The sequence below is a fragment of the Salmo salar genome, chromosome 03 (genome assembly GCF_965601325.2).
Source record: "Salmo salar chromosome 03, fSalSal1, whole genome shotgun sequence".
Taxonomy (NCBI): Eukaryota; Metazoa; Chordata; class Actinopteri; order Salmoniformes; family Salmonidae; genus Salmo; species Salmo salar.
In genome coordinates, this window is record NC_138293.1 from 41226942 (window position 1) to 41244613 (window position 17672).

A 17672-nucleotide genomic window follows, 5' to 3' on the forward strand; every position below is an offset into this window, starting at 1 on the left:
TATGACAGATGTTAAGAAAATGTTGAGCAATGTAATAAAGTAATGACTTAAAATAGGTTACCTTACACGTTATTGGCTGACAATTTGTTAGCTACGCTGTCCTTACGAACCACAGTGTATCATTACAGCAGGATGTATTGGTATGTTAGCTAGCTAGCTAACGTTAGTTGGCTACTTATACATCGAACTTGCCAGTATATTAACTATAGGCTAACTACCCAACGTTTATTGACTTGATTATTCCTGTCATTCTTAGCTTAGCTAAATGTTAGTCGGTGTGTGTTCGCAATGGACATTCGGGTGCTTTCGTAAATTTGCTCTGATAAACATCTCCTTAATCTAACCACGTTTTACGATTTCAAAAAGGTTTTACGGCGAAAGCATAAATTTAGAGTATGTTAGGACAGTACATTTACAAGAGTTGTGTGTAATGTTTTGTCAATTCAAAGACAGGGTCACCAAAACCATAAAACCAGCTAAAATGATGCACTAACCTTTTACAATCTCCATCAGATGACACTCCTAGGACATTATGTTAGACAATGCATGCATTTTTAGTTCTATCAAGTTCATATTTATATCCAAAAACAGCGTTTTACTATGGCATTGATGTTGAGGAAATCGTTTCCCTCCAATAACCGGCAGTCAAGTCAGCGTCACAAATTAAATAATTAAAATTAGAAAACATTGGTAAAATATTATATTGTCATTTAAAGAATTATAGATTTACATCTCTTGAACGCAATCAACTTGCCAGATTTAAAAATAACCTTACTGGGAAATCACACTTTGCAATAATCTGAGCACTGCGCCCAGAAAAATACGCATTGCGATACAGACTAGACGTCATGTTGGGGAGATCTAAAATCGAAAATACTATGTAAATAATCCATTACCTTTGATTCTCTTCATCAGATGTCACTTCCAGGTATCACAGGTCCATAACGAATGTAGTTTTGTTCAAAAAAGCTCATCATTTATGTCCAAAAATCTCCGTCTTGTTAGCACATGATCTAAGCCAGCCGGACTTCTCGTCATGAACGAGGGGAAAAAATATATTTCCGTTCGTTCAAACATGTCAAACGTTGTATAGCATAAATCATTAGGGCCTTTTTTAACCAGAACATGAATAATATTCAAGGTGGACGAATGCATACTCTTTTATAACGTATTGGAACGAGGGTACCCAACATGAACTCGCGCGCCAGGTGTCTAATGGGACATCATCGTTCTATGGCTCTTGTTCGGTCAGATCTCCCTCCAGAAGACTCAAAACACTTTGTAAAGGCTGGTGACATCTAGTGGAAGCAATAGGAAGTGCCAAAATATTCCTCAGCCCCTGTGTTTTTCAATGGGATAGGTTTAAAGTCAATACAACACATCAGGTATCCACTTCCTGTCAGAAAATGTCTCAGGGTTTTGCCTGCCAAATGAGTTCTGTTATACTCACAGACACCATTCAAACAGTTTTAGAAACTTTAGAGTGTTTTCTATCCATATATAATAAGTATATGCATATTCTAGTTACTGGGTAGGATTAGTAACCAGATTAAATCGGGTAAAAAAAAATTATCCAGACGTGCAAATGCTGCCCCCTAGCCCTAACAGGTTAACAACACTATCAACAAGGCAGGTCCTGCAGGCCCTTGTCTTGTCTCTCCTGGACTACTGTTCAGTCGTGTGGTCAGGTGCCACAAAGAGGAACTTAAGAAATGTACAATTGGCTCAGAACAGGGCTGCACGGCTGGCCCTTAAATGTACACAGAGAGCTAACATTGATTATGCATGTCAATCTCTCATGGCTTAAAGTGGAGCAGAGATTCTCTCAAATAAACTCAAATAAACTCATATGTCTTGCCTGTTTCCCTTTCCATGCCGTAGATACAACATTACGACGAGTCTTTATCCGTTTGAAGGGGACAACATCTATAAGCTATTTGAGAACATTGGGAAGGGAGACTACAGTGTTCCAGAAGAGTGCGGGCCTGCCCTGTCAGACCTACTGCAAGGTGAGGATGACCATGATGAAGACCATCTCTGAATTAAATAATTATTTAGCTCGAGGCTTTACACAGCCGTTAATCAGTCAGTGGCTTACTCCGGTCATGGAGGGTAAAGTGAGAGCTTTCTTCCAGGTCTACTCAAATGCACCCGACTACTCATGGCCTAAAATTAAATGTTATTGCTGGGCTGGAACAAAAGCCTGCACCCCCTGTCTATCCTGGACAGGAGTTGGACACCTTTGTGTGTTAGGGGAATCACTGGAATACATTGAGAAATGCCCTGTGGTATTTTCTGAGCTTGTCCAGTAGATGGCACCATGACGTTGACTCTCCATCTGTCTCCTCTGCATCAGAGGCCTGTAACCTATCATACACTCTATTGAAATTCCTCTGAACAACCCTGCTGCTATCACTTTCCAATTGATATAGGAACAGAAGTGGACTACGCTTACGGTAGAACCTCAGACAATGAGATTTGGCCTTGGAGACTTCAGATATGAAAGGGAGATATCATCTTCAGAAAGAGGAATGTTAGCACACCTTGTGGCGCAGTCTAGATGCTTCAAAATAATTTCATACCTGGGGTGTGTTTAAGTTCACGTGTGCGTGCGTATACAGTAGTATTTCTCTGACATTTAAAGCCTCAAAGTGGTGACTGGCTAGGCATGCTAGAAAGGACGTTATCACAACACTTTCTAACAACAAAGGCACAGTTGATCTGATTGATATTGAAGGGTTTAGGAAATTAAGTTTATGGCAATGGGTAGTGTAGGACAGGTCAAAGGTTTTTCTCTGACGCAGAAGAACTTTGTCTGCAAAGCTCATCATAGCTTTTGAAAAAGACCCACATGCATTTTGTGAACGAGACTAGATTGAGAACAGAAGTGTTTTTTTCCCTTTGTTAAACTTTGTAGTCAAAGCAATGCAAGCTTATAAATAGTCATAGAAACTGGTTTGATATTTCTCTAGTCAGCCCTGTCGTGACACTGCAGACCACACTGCAGAAATGACTGTCCATTTCCTCTTGACGTGTCTGTGCGCATGCCTGCTTGTATGTTAGATATGTGTGCACACGTGTGTATGTAGTGATGTGTGTGGTGACGCAGCCCAGTTCTAAGAGCCAGCCTGCAATTGGCGTCTCTAAAATAAATACGTGCCTGGCACAAAGGTGTCCTTCAGCACGCTCGTGAATGCCATCAGCACGCATGGCGTACCTCCCCCAACCTGTAGAAAGTAGAACCCATTAACGTGGTCATGCTGATAGCTCTGCACGGCTATGGCATTAAGCTATGTCATTAAAGAAGCCTTAGTTATTTTTTGTGACCTAATTGGAATGACTGTGTTAGTGTAGGCTGCTAAATGTTTTATCACATTTATTGCAGCCTTGTGCACATTTTACGATGCTCTAGTCTGACATTTTGTCATAGCATTTGTATTGTGGGCAGTTCATCATTGTCATTCCTTGCATGTCTCCATTGTCTGTCCTCGGATAGCCCCCCCCCCCCCTTGCCTTGGCAGCGGGCTAGGCAGTAGTAAGGACAGAGAGATGGATAGTAGGGATGTGCACAGATTGTCGGCTGGTCGTTTGTTTGGCCGATAGGCGATTGGTCGACCGAGATTTATTTTAGTCGAGCAGTAGTAAAATAAAAAATAAAAATCATGGTGTACAAGACACCTGTCTGAGTGGAGGCCGTGGGGATGGCACAGTCCATCAGTCTAAGAGATGTGCTACTGAAATTGTATGTGGTTATTATGTAAGAACAATGGTGCAACACAAAATAAAAACAATATTATTTTATAACATGCGCTTTCTCCCGCATTGGATAGTGGTTGCTGTTCTGAAACACATCAGTGCGCTGTTAAATTGTTGCCTTTTCCTTGACCTTGTTGCTAAGTGCAAAATAGCAAAGTTACCCAGCATATTGGTGTTGAATGATGCGGCGGAAGCAGCAGCAGAGTTAGGAGATGAGGAAAATAGCCCTCGACTTAATTGTCTAAGAACAGTGAAGCGAGAGGAAACCCCAACTTAATTAGGTCTGTAATCAACAGCCTAACTGTAAAATGTGCCTAGTTTTATAAACCATCCATATCTACAGAAGTAAGACATCCTGCTTCTGTTGCCTGTTTGAGTGTTTTGTTTTAATAGTCTACTGATCCCGTGAGCACCGAGCCTCACGCAACAATTTCACAAATTCGTCTGTTTTTAATCTTTGCTATGCTTTACACTTTTTATTGTTAGACCAGCCTCTCTGGTACTATCCAAATTCTTTTTTAAATTTTTTAAAAATTTATTTATTATCGTAATAACCCTCTTTCCTTGATCACCTTATTGTTATAATTACGATTATGATAATCATTATAATAATAAGTAATGACATTATCATTTGTAGGCTTAATAGAGCAGCCTTCTATAACCTCCATCAAGCTGTAGGCCTAAGAGCCCATCCTGTTTAGTCTTAATACCGTAACTTAGGCAGGCCTACAGTGCATTCGGAAAGTATTCAGACCCCTTGACTTTTTCCACATTTTGTTACCTAACAGCCTTGCTCTAAAATTGATTAAATCGTTTTTGTCCCTCATCAGTCTACACACAATACCCCATAATGACAAATCAAAAACAGGTTTTTAGAAATGGTTGCAAATGTATTAAAAATAGAAAACTGAAATATTACATTTACATAAGTATTCAGACCCTTTACTCAGTACTTTGTTGAAGCAACTTTGGCAGCGATTACAGCCTCAAGTCTTCTTGGTTATGACGCTAAAAGCTTGGCACACCTGTATTTGGGGAGTTTCTCTCATTCTTCTCTGCAGATCCTCTCAAGCTCTGTCAGGTTGGATGGGGAGCATCACTGCACAGCTATTTTTGGGTTCAAGTCCGGGCTCTGGCTTGGCCAGTCTAGGACATTCAGAGACTTGTCCCGAAGCCACTCTTGCATTGTCTTGGCTGTGTGCTTAGGGTCATTGTCCTGTTGGAAGGTGAACCTTAGCCCCAGTCTGAGGTCTTGAGCGTGCTGGAGCAGGTTTTCATCGAGGATCTCTCTGTACTTTGCACCGTTCATCTTTCCCTCGATCCTGACTAGTCTTCCAGTCCCTGCCTCTGAAAAACATCCCCACTGCATGACGCTGCCACCACCATGCTTCACTGTAGGGATGGTGCCAGGTTTCTTCCAGATGTGACGCTTGGCATTCACGCCAAAGAGTTCAATCTTGGTTTCATCAGACCATAGAATCTTGTTTCTCATGGTCAGAGAGACTTTAGGTGCATTTTGGCAAACTCCAAGCAGTCTGTCATGTGCTTTTACTGAAGAGAGGCTTCTGTCTGGCCTCTCTGGCATAAAGGCCTGATTGGTGGAGTGCTGCGGAGATGGTTCTCCTTCTGAAGATACTCCTATCTCCACAGAGGAGCTCTGTCAGTGACCATCGGATTCTTGATCACTTCCCTGACCAAGGCCTTTCTCCCCCAGTTGCTCAGTTTGCCTGGGCGGCCAGCTCTGGTAAGAGTCTTGGTGGTTCCAAACTTCTTCCCCAGATCTGTGCCTCGACACAATCCTGTCTCGAAGCTCTAAGGACAATTCCTTCGATCTCATGGCTTGGTTTTTGCTCTGACATGCACTGTCAACTGTGGGACCTTATATAGACCGGTGTGTGCCTTTCCAAATCATGTCCAATCAATTGAATTTACCACAGGTGGACAATCAAGTTGTAGAAACATCTCAAGGATGATCAATGGGAACAGGATGCACATGAGCTCAATTTCAAGTCTCATAGCGAAGGGTCTGAAAATGTATTTAAATAAGGTATTTTTTATTTGTAATACATTTGCAAACATTTCTAATCCTGTTTTTGCGTTGTCATTACGGGGTATTGTGCGTAATCCATTTGAGAATAAGGCTTTAACGTAAGAAAAGGGGAAGAGGTCTGAATTCTTTCCGAATGCACTGTAAATGTGTACTCTTCCTCTGTATTGTTGTTATTATTCCTATTTCCCCCTTTTATCTCCCTTTTCCGCTCCTGTGTCCTTACATTTAGCTTCTTTGTCTTCTCCAGGAATGCTTGAATATGATCCCGTCAAGAGGTTTTCAATACAGCACATAAGGCAACACAAGTAAGTGACTGAAGTAATCCATGTTGAAAATAGCCTAAATGACACCTTCCAAGTCTTCAGTTCGATTCCATTCACCTTGCGTTAAAGTCAATATCAGTAATAATAATTCAAATTTTGTCACCTTTTTGGCTCATGGTGTTACAGACCATTTTTTGATGGGGGTCAAGAAGCTTGAGCTTTTGGAAAAGTCAGGAATCTGTCCTACTTTTCCAAAGTGGCAAAAAAAAGTTTTTCAAGCCCTGTAATACGGTCTATTTCATCCTTGTGACGTGTGTGCGTGTGCATACGGTTGTATTATCCTCTGACATTGATAGCCTTAAAATTACTAGACCCCCAACACCTCCAAACATATATTATTATTTGTTGCACGCTCGCTGATACCGACAAGGTGCTTCGATGACATTAGTGGGCTAGGAAAGTTAAACTAGAGGTCGACAGATTATGATTTTTCAACGCCGATACCGATTGGAGGACCAACAAAAGCCGATACCGATTTAATTGGCTGACTTAAAAAATATTGATTTATTTATTTTATATTCTATATATTTTTTATATTATATATTTTTTTATATTGGTAATAATGACAATTACAACAATAATGAATGAACAATGAACACTTTTATTTTATCTTAATATAATACATAAATAAAATCAATTTAATCTCAAATAAATAATGAAACATGTTCAATTTGGTTTAAATAATGCAAAAACACAGTGTTGGAGAAGAAAGTAAAAGTGCAATATATGCCATTTTTAAAAAAGCTAACGTTTAAGTTCCTTGCTCAGAACATGAGAACATATGAAAGCTGGTGGTTCCTTTTAACATGAGTCTTCAATATTCCCAGTTAAGAAGTTTTAGGTTGTAGTTATTATAGGACTATTTCTCTCTATACAATTTGTATTTCATATACCTTTTGACCAATGGTTGTTCTATTAGGCACTTAGAATTGCCAGCCTAATCTCGGGGGTTGATAGGCTTGAAGTCATAAACAGCGCATCAAGCATTGCTAAGAGCTGCTGGCAAACGCAGTAAGGTGCTGTTTGAATGAATGCTTACGAGCCTGCTGCTCCCTACCACCGCTCAGTCAGACTGATATATCAAATCATATACTTAATTATAATATAATAAACACACAGAAATATGATGAGCCTTTGGTCATTAATATGGTCAAATCCGGAAACTATCATTTCGAAAACAAAACGTTTATTCTTTCAGTGAAATACGGAACCATTCCGTATTTTATCGAACGGGTGGCAACCGTAAGTCTAAATATTGCTGTTACATTGCACAACCTTCAATGTCATGTCATAATTATGTACAATTCTGGCAAATTAATTACGGTCTTTACACAGTTCGCAACGAGCCAGGCGGCCCAAACTGCTGCATATACCCTGACTCTGCTTGCACAGAACGCAAGAAGTGACACAATTTTCCTAGTTAATACTGCCTGCTAACATGAATTTATTTTAACTACATATGCAGGTTTAAAACATATACTTGTGTATTGATTTTAAGAAAGGCATTGATGTTTATGGTTAGGTACATTTGTGCAACGTATGTGCTTTTTCTGCAAATGCACTTTTGTTAAATCATCACCCGTTTGGCGAAGTTGAAGTAGGCTGTGATTCGATGATAAATTAACAAGCACTGCATTGATTATATGCAATGCAAAACAAGCTAGTTAACCTAGTAATATTATTAACCATGTGTAGTTAACCTCTCTAGGGTCGGCGGGACGAAATCGTCCCACCTACTCAACAGCCAGTTGAATCCCGTGGCGCGTTATTCAAATACCTTAGAAATGCTATTACTTCAATTTCTCAAACATATGACTATTTTACACCATTTTAAAGACAAGACTCGTTAATCTAACCACACTGTCCGATTTCAAAAAGGCTTTACAACGAAAGCAAAACATTAGATTATGTCAGCAGAGTACCCAGCCAGAAATAATCAGACACCCATTTTTCAAGCTAGCATATAATGTCACATAAACCCAAACCACAGCTAAATGCAGCACTAACCTTTGATGATCTTCATCAGATGACAACCCTAGGACATTATGTTATACAATACATGCATGTTTTGTTCAATCAAGTTCATATTTATATCAAAAAACTGCTTTTTACATTAGCATGTGACGTTCAGAACTAGCATACCCCCCGCAAACTTCCGGTGAATTTACTAAATTACTCACGATAAACGTTCACAAAGAACATAACAATTATTTTAAGAATTATAGATACAGAACTCCTCTATGCATTCGCTATGTCCGATTTTAAAATAGCTTTTCGGTGAAAGCACATTTTGCAATATTCTCAGTAGATAGCCCGGCATCACAGGGCAAGCTATTTAGACACCCACCAAGTTTAGCACTCACCAAAATCAGATTTACTATAAGAAAAATGTTATTACCTTTGCTGTCTTCGTCAAAATGCACTCCCAGGACTTCTACTTCAATAACAAATGTTGGTTTGGTTCAAAATAATCCATAGTTATGTTCAAATAGCCTCTGTTTTGTTCGTGCGTTCAAGACACTATCCGAATGGTAAAGAAGGGTGACGCGCATGACGCATTTCGTGACAAAAAAATTCTAAATATTCCATTACCGTACTTCGAAGCATGTCAACCGCTGTTTAAAATCAATTTTTATGCCATTTTTCTCGTAAAAAAGCAATAATATTCCGACCGGGAATCTGTGTTTAGGTTCAAAGACGATAGAAAATAAAAACATGGGGTCGACTCGTGCACGCGCCTCAGCCCATTGTCCTCTGATAGAGCACTTGCCAAAAGCGCTAATGTCTTTCAGCCTGGGGCTGGAATTACATCATTCAGCTTTTTCCCGCCTTCTGAGAGCCTATGGGAGCCGTAGGAAGTGTCACGTTACAGCAAAGATCCTCAGTCTTCAATAAACAGAGTCAAGAAGCTCAAGGAATGGTCAGACAGGCCACTTCCTGTAAGGAATCTTCTCCGGTTTTTGCCTGCCATATGAGTTCTGTTATACTCACAGACACCATTCAAACAGTTTTAGAAACTTTAGGGTGTTTTCTATCCAAAGCCAATAATGATATGCATATTCTAGTTACTGGGCAGGAGTAGTAACCAGATTAAATCGGGTACGTTTTTTTATCCGGCCGTGCAAATACTTCCCCCTATCCCCAACAGGTTAACAACTAGTGATTATGTGAATATTCATTTTTTTTTTTATAAGATAAGTTTAAAGCTTGCTAGCAACTTACCTTGGCTCCTTGCAGCCACAAGGTCCTTTTGATGCTGCACTTGCGTAACAAGTGGTCAGCCTGCCACGCAGTCTCCTCGTGGATTGCAATGTAATTGGCCATAATCGGCATCCAAAAAGGCCGATTACGAAAACTTGAAATCGGCCATACCGATTTAATCGGCCGACCTCTAGTATAAACGGGTATGGAGGGAGAGGAAGAATAGAGGGGAAGAGAGGCTGGCCAAAGCATGCTGAAGTCTAGTTACCAAATGTGTCTTCAACTTATGTAGACAATGCCGCGCACTTTTTACATAGAACAATCCCAAAAGTCCCTTGTCTGTCACGAATGTTTAATAAAATGATATTTAAACTTACTCTGACGATTGTCCGTGGTGTTGGTCCCTCAGCTGGTCGAAATTTGAGATCAAAATATCAACAGGAAAGTAATACTACACCGATTTCAAAAGTGGGTCTATGTGTGGGTGGGTCTATGTGTGTGGCCTTCAGTCATGAGCAAAACACATGTACAAGATTGAAGTACACGCATGCGAACCATGCATACTCACTGAAGTCTTGCAGATGTTTACGTGGTTTTGGGCATGTGCCAGGTAATTGAAATTTCTTCTTTAGTACCGGTGCTCTAAAAAAGTAAACAATACTTTCTTGTAGATATTTTGTCTCACATTTCTAGCAGCTGAAGGACCAACACCATGGACAATCGGCAGAGTAAGATCAAATATAATTTTATTCAACATTTCATCTTCTAGAGGACCATTTCCAGAATCCAGCACTAGCTAGTCTACAGGCAAGCTGAAATCAATGTTCTCCTTTTCTCTCTGTGTGTGTGAGAGACCGAAAGAGGAGAAGAGAGAAAAGTATTTTCAAAATTCTAATACTTGACTAAAACGAGCTCCAACGACTTTGATGACTCAGTTTCCATGGTTACTAATAACAGTCATCCTTTTCCGACAAGGGGGTTCTTGGCCCTCTTGCAATTTGGGGAGAGAATGAGAGAGAAAGAGTGCATGAGAAAGGGAAACAAAGTAACCCTAGGGAGAGAACAAGAGGGGAGAGAGAAAAAACCCTAATCACCCCCTCAGTAGCCCTCCCGCTGAAACACCCTCCACAACTGCCTCTGATGGTGCCTCATTTAAACTCTTTATAGCAGCACGGTGCTGGGTATAAAAGCAGTGAAGCGTAAATGAACCGTCCCGTCACACACTGAAATACACTTTCTATATCTGGTTGGGTTGCATTAAAATGTAGCTAAATGTCGGCATATGAAAGCTGACTATTAAGTCGTGATACAAACATGTGGGTCAGCCTATTGGAGAGGTATCGGGCTATACTGGCTTACCTTTTGCCAAGATGTATTTAGTAACTAGTCATACAATTTCCCCCCCCCCCCCCCCCCCCCCCCCACACACACACACTTTGCCTTCTGCCCTTAGCTGGGTACGTAAAAAACACCCACCAACGGAACCACCGGTGCCGATCCCTGCCAGCGCGGAGAGCCGGGACGTGTGGCGCAGCATGACGGTGGTGCCCTACCTGGAGGACCTGCATGGGTACACCGAGGAGGATGACGACGAGCTCTACGACCAGGAGGACACAATCATCTACACTCAGGACTTCACTGTGCCAGGTAAGAAGGGAGGAGCCCTACATAATTCCACTTTATTGGGGTATTATGTGTAGACCAGTGACAAAAAATCGCAACTTAATACATTTTAAATTCAGGTTGTAACGCAAAGTAATGTGGAAAAAGTCGAGGAGTGAATACTTTTTGAAGACACTGTATATGACTTCCCTGTGCCAGGTAGAGGGAGCGAGATAGAAACAGACACACATGGATTGGTGGCGGGCTCAGGAAAGGCAGGGAGAGTTCAGATGGAGGATAGACTACAGTCAGTAGGAAGCAAAATAGATCAGAACTTCACAAGTGCCTATAGTTTGTTTTTAAAAGGCTTGGGGGAACAGTGTTGCAGCCTTCTCTATACATGTTTCAGTTGTTGTTCTAATACTGTATGCCACAAAGACAGGGCTTAACCATGTCCTTTTTTAAGGTGATGTTACCAGTTTAGATAATATTACCGCAGTAGTCCCTGTCACTGAAGTATGATGACCTACAAAAATCAAATTGTTAAATGGAGCCGCAGAGAACTTGAGCCGCAGAGAACTTATCTAATAATACACTACATCACCAAAAGTATGTGGACACCTTCTCGTCGAACCTCTCATTCCAAAATCATGGGCGTTAGTATGGAGTTCGTCCCCCGCCTTTTGCTGCTATAACAACCTCCACTCTTCTGGGAAGGCTTTCCACTAGAACATTGCTGCGGGGACTTGCTTCCATTCAGCCACGAGAGCATTAGTGAGGTCGGGAACTGATGTTAGGCGATTAGGCCTGGCTCCCAGTCGGCGTAACAATTCATCCCAAAGGTGTTTGATGGGTTTGAGGTCAGGGCTCTGTGCAGGCCAGTGAAGTTCTTCCACACCGATCTCGACAAACCATTTCTGTATGGACCTCGCTTTGTGCACGGGGGCATTGTCATGCTGAAACAGGAAAGGGCCTTCCCCAAACTGTTGCAACAAAGTTGGAAGCACAGAATTGTCTAGATTGTCATTGTATGCTGTAGCGTTAAGATTTCCTTCACTGGAGCGAAGGGGCCATTTCCACTCCGTAGTCCAATGCTTTACACCACTCCAGGCGACGCTTGACATTGCATATGGGGATCTTGGGCATGTGTGCCGGTGCTCAACCATGGAAACCCACTTCATGAAGCTCCTGACGAACAGTTCTTGTGCTGATGTTGCTTTGAGATGTTTTGGAACTCTGTAGTGAGGGTTGCAAACGAGGACAGATGCTTTTTACGCTCTTCAGCACTCGGCGGTCCCATTTTGTGAGCTTGTGTGGCCTAACACTTCGCAGGCTGAGCCGTTGTTGCTCATAGATATTTCCACTTCACAATAACATCACTTACAGTTGACCAGGGCAGAAATTTGATGAACTGACTTGTTAGAAAGGTGGCATCCTATGACGCTGCCAAGTTGAAAGTCACTGAGCTCTTCAGTAAGGCCATTCTGCTGCCAATGTTTGTCTATGAAGATTGCGTGGTTGTGTGCTAGATTTTATACACCTCTCAGCAATGGGTGTGGCTGAAATTTGTATCAATATTTTGCAAATCATTACATGTGGTAAAAGCAAACTGCTCAGCCCCCTCTTATACTCCCTGTTCAACCATGACTGCGTGGCCATGCACACCTCCAACTCAATCATCAAGTTTGCAGACGACACAACAGTAGTTGGCCTGATTTCCAACAATGACGAGACAGCCTACAGGGAGGAGGTGAAGGCCCTGGGAGATTGGTGCCAGGAAAATAACCTCTCACTCAACGTCAACAAAACAAAGGAGCTGATTGTGGACTTCAGGAAACAGCAGAGGGAGCACGACCAGAGGGACTAAACAACTTCTTTGCTCGCTTTGAGGACAATACAGTGCCACTGACACGGCCCGCTACCAAAACTTGCGGGCTCTCCTTCACTGCAGCCGACGTGAGCAAAACATTTAAATGTGTCAACCCTCGCAAGGCTGCAGGCCCAGACCAGCTGGCTGGTGTGTTTACGGACATATTCAATCAATCCTTATCCCAGTCTGCTGTCCCCACATGCTTCAAGAGGGCCACCATTGTTCCTGTTCCCAAGAAAGCTAAGGTAACTGAGCTAAATGACTACCGCCCCGTAGCACTCACTTCCGTCATCATGAAGTGCTTTGAGAGACTAGTCAAGGACCATATCACCTTCACCCTAGACCCACTCCAATTTGCTTACCGCCCCAATAGGTCCACAGACGACGCAATCACACTGCACACTGCCCTAACCCATCTGGACAAGAGGAAAACCAATGTGAGAATGCTGTTCATGTACAGCTCAGCATTTAACACCATAGTACCCTCCAAACTCGTCATCAAGCTCGAGACCCTGGTCTCGACCCCGCCCTCTGCAACTGGGTCCTGGACTTCCTGACGGGCCGCCCCCAGTTGGTGAGGGTAGGTAACATCTCCACCCCGCTGATTCTCAACACTGGGGCCCCACAAGGGTGCGTTCTCAGCCCTCTCCTGTACTCCGTTCACCCATAACTGCGTGGCCATGCACGCCTCCAACTCAATCATCAAGTTTGTAGACGACACTACAGCGGTAGGCTTGATTACCAACAACGACGAGGAGGTGAGGGCCCTCGGAGTGTGGTGTCAGGAAAATAACCTCACACTCAATGTCAACAAAACAAAGGAGATGATCGTGGTCTTCAGGAAACAGCAGAGGGAGCACCCCCCCATCCACATCGATGGGACAGTAGTGGAGAGGGTAGAAAGTTAAGTTCCTCGGCGTACACATCACGGACAACTGAAATGGTCCAACCACACAGACAGCGTGGTGAAGAAGGCGCAGCAGCGCCTCTTCAACCTCAGGAGGCTGAAGAAATTCGGTTTGTCACCAAAAACAAACTTTTACAGATGCACAATCGAGAGCATCCTGTCGGGCTGTATCACCGCCTGGTACGGCAACTGCTCCACCCATAACCGTAAGGCTCTCCAGAGGGTAGTGAGGTCTGCACAACGCATCACCGGGGGCAAACTACCTGCCCTCCAGGACACCTACACCACCTGATGTCACAGGAAGGCCAAAAAGATCATCAAGGACAACAACCACCCAAGCCACTGCCTGTTCACCCTGCTATCATCCAGAAGGCGAGGTCAGTACAGGTGCATCAAAGCTGGGACCGAGAGACTGAAAAACAGCTTCTATCTCAAGGCCATCAGACTGTTAAACAGCCACATTGAGTGGCTGCTGCCAACATACTGACTCAACTCCAGCCACTTTAATAATGGAAAAATTGATGTAATAAATGTATCACTAGCCACTTTAAACAATGCCACTTCATATAATGTTTACATTACCCTACATTACTCATCTCATATGTATATACTGTACTCTATACCATCACTCATTCATATATATTTTTTTTTTATGTACATATTCTTATACACACACACAAGTATAAAGGAATGAATAAGGTAATTGTTAGGTTAGATTACTCGTTGGATATTACTACATTGTCGGAACTTGAAGCAAAAGCATTTCGCTACACTCGCATGTGACAAATAAAATTTGATTTGAATTTGATTTGATTTGAGCTGCAGGTAGCATAGGCAAGGCCAAGCCAGCCTATGAGCTCTAATCCTATCTGGACCTGACCAGGGGAAACATTACGTTTTTATAGCCAAAGCTATGTATTTATAGCCTGAAATGTGAATGTGATCAAATTTGGTTTATTCAAACTTCCGGTGGCTAGGCTACCTAGGCCTTTTTTAATCTAAAATTGACTGCAATGAATCAATCAACACTAGTGATGACATGCTGTATGAGTAACTTATTTAATTACACATGCAAAGGCCTATATGATGCAACCCTGCATACAGTGCTGTTAGTTTTGTCCAATCGCAGTTCTCTCTTTGTTTGTGTAAAGGGTTTTAGTGTGTTCATTCTCCCTAGGGCAAGGAATTTTTTAAACCATATGACCTGATTACACAAATAATCTGGTCCCATCATATCCCGTCATTTTTTTTTTTTCAGCTGATTGATTACTATGTCATACCCTACAGCTAGGGTCCTGAGTTGGTTAGTTTAGCCTACTACCACACCATGAAAAACTCTGGGCCCTAGGAAAACAATTCCCACCCCCCTGCCTCTGTGGGACCTGTGTTGCCACCTCTGGAAATCACCACACAATGTTACAAATGAAAAAACATTGTCCTATTTGTATGATAAAATAGTTGTAATGTTTTTTGTGGTGGGGATGGGCCTCCATAGTTTTACGTGGCTCAGTACAACTACTACGACAGCTTCAGAATGTAACAGGTAAAAAAACAAGTCTCAAATATTAGGAAAATGCCTATATCAGCTGGTTACAAAACAATGCTCTGCAACGAGAAGCGCTCTTGGTCTGTATATGTCTCTCTGTGTGTGTTTGTCTCTATTTGTGTGTTTCTATGTCTGCAACTATGTGAATGTGTTTGTGACTGTCACGGTGTTCTGTGTTGACCGGTCTCTATTCCCACTCTCTCTCTCTGTCCACCAGGCCAGGTGCCAGAGGAGGACTTGGATGAGGGTGAGGTGGATCGGAGCCGGGCCCAGGCCAAGCCTGTTTGTGTGAACGGAACGGAGAGCAAGGCCAAGCCAGAGTGCAGGTCCTCGTCCTCATCCAACCCCTCCCGCAAAGGAGTATCCACAGCCAGCAAGATGCGCAAGCTCTCCACCTGCAAACAGCAATGACTCCACCTCAACCACCCACCTGGTGAGAAGGGTATGTCATTGTGTGTGTGCGTGGATGTGTACTGTGTAGGTGTAATATTTTTTGCACTCTTTCAAAAAGCATTTACTCCTCTGAGTGATGGAGGGAATTGTGAATGAGACATTTGTGCTGGTGGGGGGGGGGGGGGTTGGATGAAGAGAATCTTCTTCTTCTGAAGAGAATACTGGAGGGAAGACTGAGGGAGACTAGAGGGAGGGAAATGAAGACAGATGGCGGGAGTTACAGGAGGAGAGTGGAAAACAGATCCTCAGACAGTGATGCTACTCTGCAGTCTAATGGGATGGATGGATGGAAGGGAGGAGAGAAACTGATGAGATTCAGCTGTCTTCTGTATGAGTCATCTCCGTCACACCACTGCTCCCCAGGCATCCTCTCAGAGACGGAAGTTCAGAGAGGGCGTGGGCATACGTACACACACACCTCACAACTGCATTAGGATGGCACACACACACATACCTCTAACAAAGCCTCTCTCTTTTACTCACACACGTAGCCTTTGTGCTAGCAGTCATAAAGCTCTCTCGCGCACGCACACAGATTGCAGAGCTACTTGGTAGGATGTGCAGCAGTGTCTGTATTAATTTGTTATAGAGATGACTCACGTTGGTCTAGATGGAGTGGGGTGAAGGCAGGATATTGTTTCCCTCTCTGTCCGTCGCTCCCTGTCAGCTGTATTTTCTTTGATCCCGCCTGACAGGCTCTCTCCTACATGATCTCTATTCATTCATTCTCCATGTAGGGTCTGCCATCATTCAGCTGCTTTATCTGTGTGCTGCTGGAGGCAGAGGGAAGTCTCGATCACTTTGTGTGTGTGTGTGTGTGTGTGTGTGCGTGCGGGTGTGACAAATAAGCCTTTGATGCTCATATAAGGAAAAGTGTGCCCTTAAATATCCTTTTTAAGTCGCTGTATGTCATAAATAATCCTATTTGTCATGCCATAGTCTCATACAATAAAATGAACTAAATGAAGCTTGCCCTTCCTCTCTCTCTCCTCCCAGGTTCATCTTTTCCCGTCCTTCTGTTTTTGGAGTGCTTGGCAATGGTGAGAGAAGCCTGCTGATGTTGTGCCCCACGTTTCCTCCTGAACCATTTGGCTACAAACTCTTCTTCAAGGATGCCATGCGCGTGACAGAGAACGGGAAAGGGGGAGAAGGAGAGAAATGGAGACTGCTCAGAGACTACCCTCGAGGGTCTTGGTGTGAAGTGCTTGTGTTTCCCTTCACTCTCTCTGCAGAAGACTCTTCTTTCACTCCCTCCTTCCTCTGTTGTCTGGCTGTCCCAGAGGAGGCGTGGCGTGGCCTGGCCTGGCCTGGCCGTGTGAGACCCACCTTTTGTGAGCTCTGCCCCAGCTTGTTTTAGTTTATAGACAATCTTTTATTTTACAGAACCTAACTGCAGTTTTTAAAGATGCACATTGTGATGTTTAAAAAGAATGACATTGATAAAGAATACGTATATATTTAAACTATGACTATGATGATGATAGTGATACCCATGTAAAACTGCATGCTGTACGGAGCTTTGAGAAAGGAAAACTACTCGGTTAAGGACAGACAAATGGACTGAAACCTTGACAACCACCGCTGAGGTGGGGGGGGTGTTTTGTTTCCATTAGTTTTTGTTTTGATTATTTTTTCCAATAAATATTTTGTAATTATTATTTATATAAAACACGTCCCAACCAAACCCTATTTGTTGTCTGGCTCCCACTTTTTTCTTATCTGACGGTGCATGTGGTCATTATACTGCAGTGTTTTATTTATCCATATGAATAAACCTTGTGGTCTTATTTCACACCAACACGATGTTAGTGGGAACACTACATTTCAACAGAGGGGGAATGGGGATCGAGGGCGATTCTAAACTTTAAAACTGAAGAGGGGATCAGAAAATGTCAAATGGGATTCTTCAGACCTCGGAAAAACTGGAGTAATATGTTGTCGGGCATCTGTGTGTTAAAAGATGC

The 17672-nt window shown here is 42.7% G+C and overlaps 1 protein-coding gene across 2 annotated transcripts in view; it reads left to right on the forward strand.

Annotated features, from left to right (window-relative positions):
• LOC106599971 (serine/threonine-protein kinase STK11) overlaps positions 1-17397 on the forward strand; it is a 75800-nt gene extending 58403 nt beyond the window's left edge. Inside the window, exons 7-11 of one of the 2 annotated variants that reach the window (XM_014191302.3) lie at positions 1882-2009; positions 6054-6111; positions 10784-10977; positions 15473-15697; positions 16705-17397. In XM_014191302.3, coding sequence (XP_014046777.1) covers positions 1882-2009; positions 6054-6111; positions 10784-10977; positions 15473-15666 — 574 coding nt within the window. In that variant the 3' untranslated portion in view covers positions 15667-15697; positions 16705-17397. The remainder of the gene's footprint in view (positions 1-1881; positions 2010-6053; positions 6112-10783; positions 10978-15472; positions 15698-16704) is intronic. The other variant, XM_014191304.3, reaches the window with a different exon arrangement.
• The last annotated feature ends 275 nt before the right edge of the window (positions 17398-17672 follow it).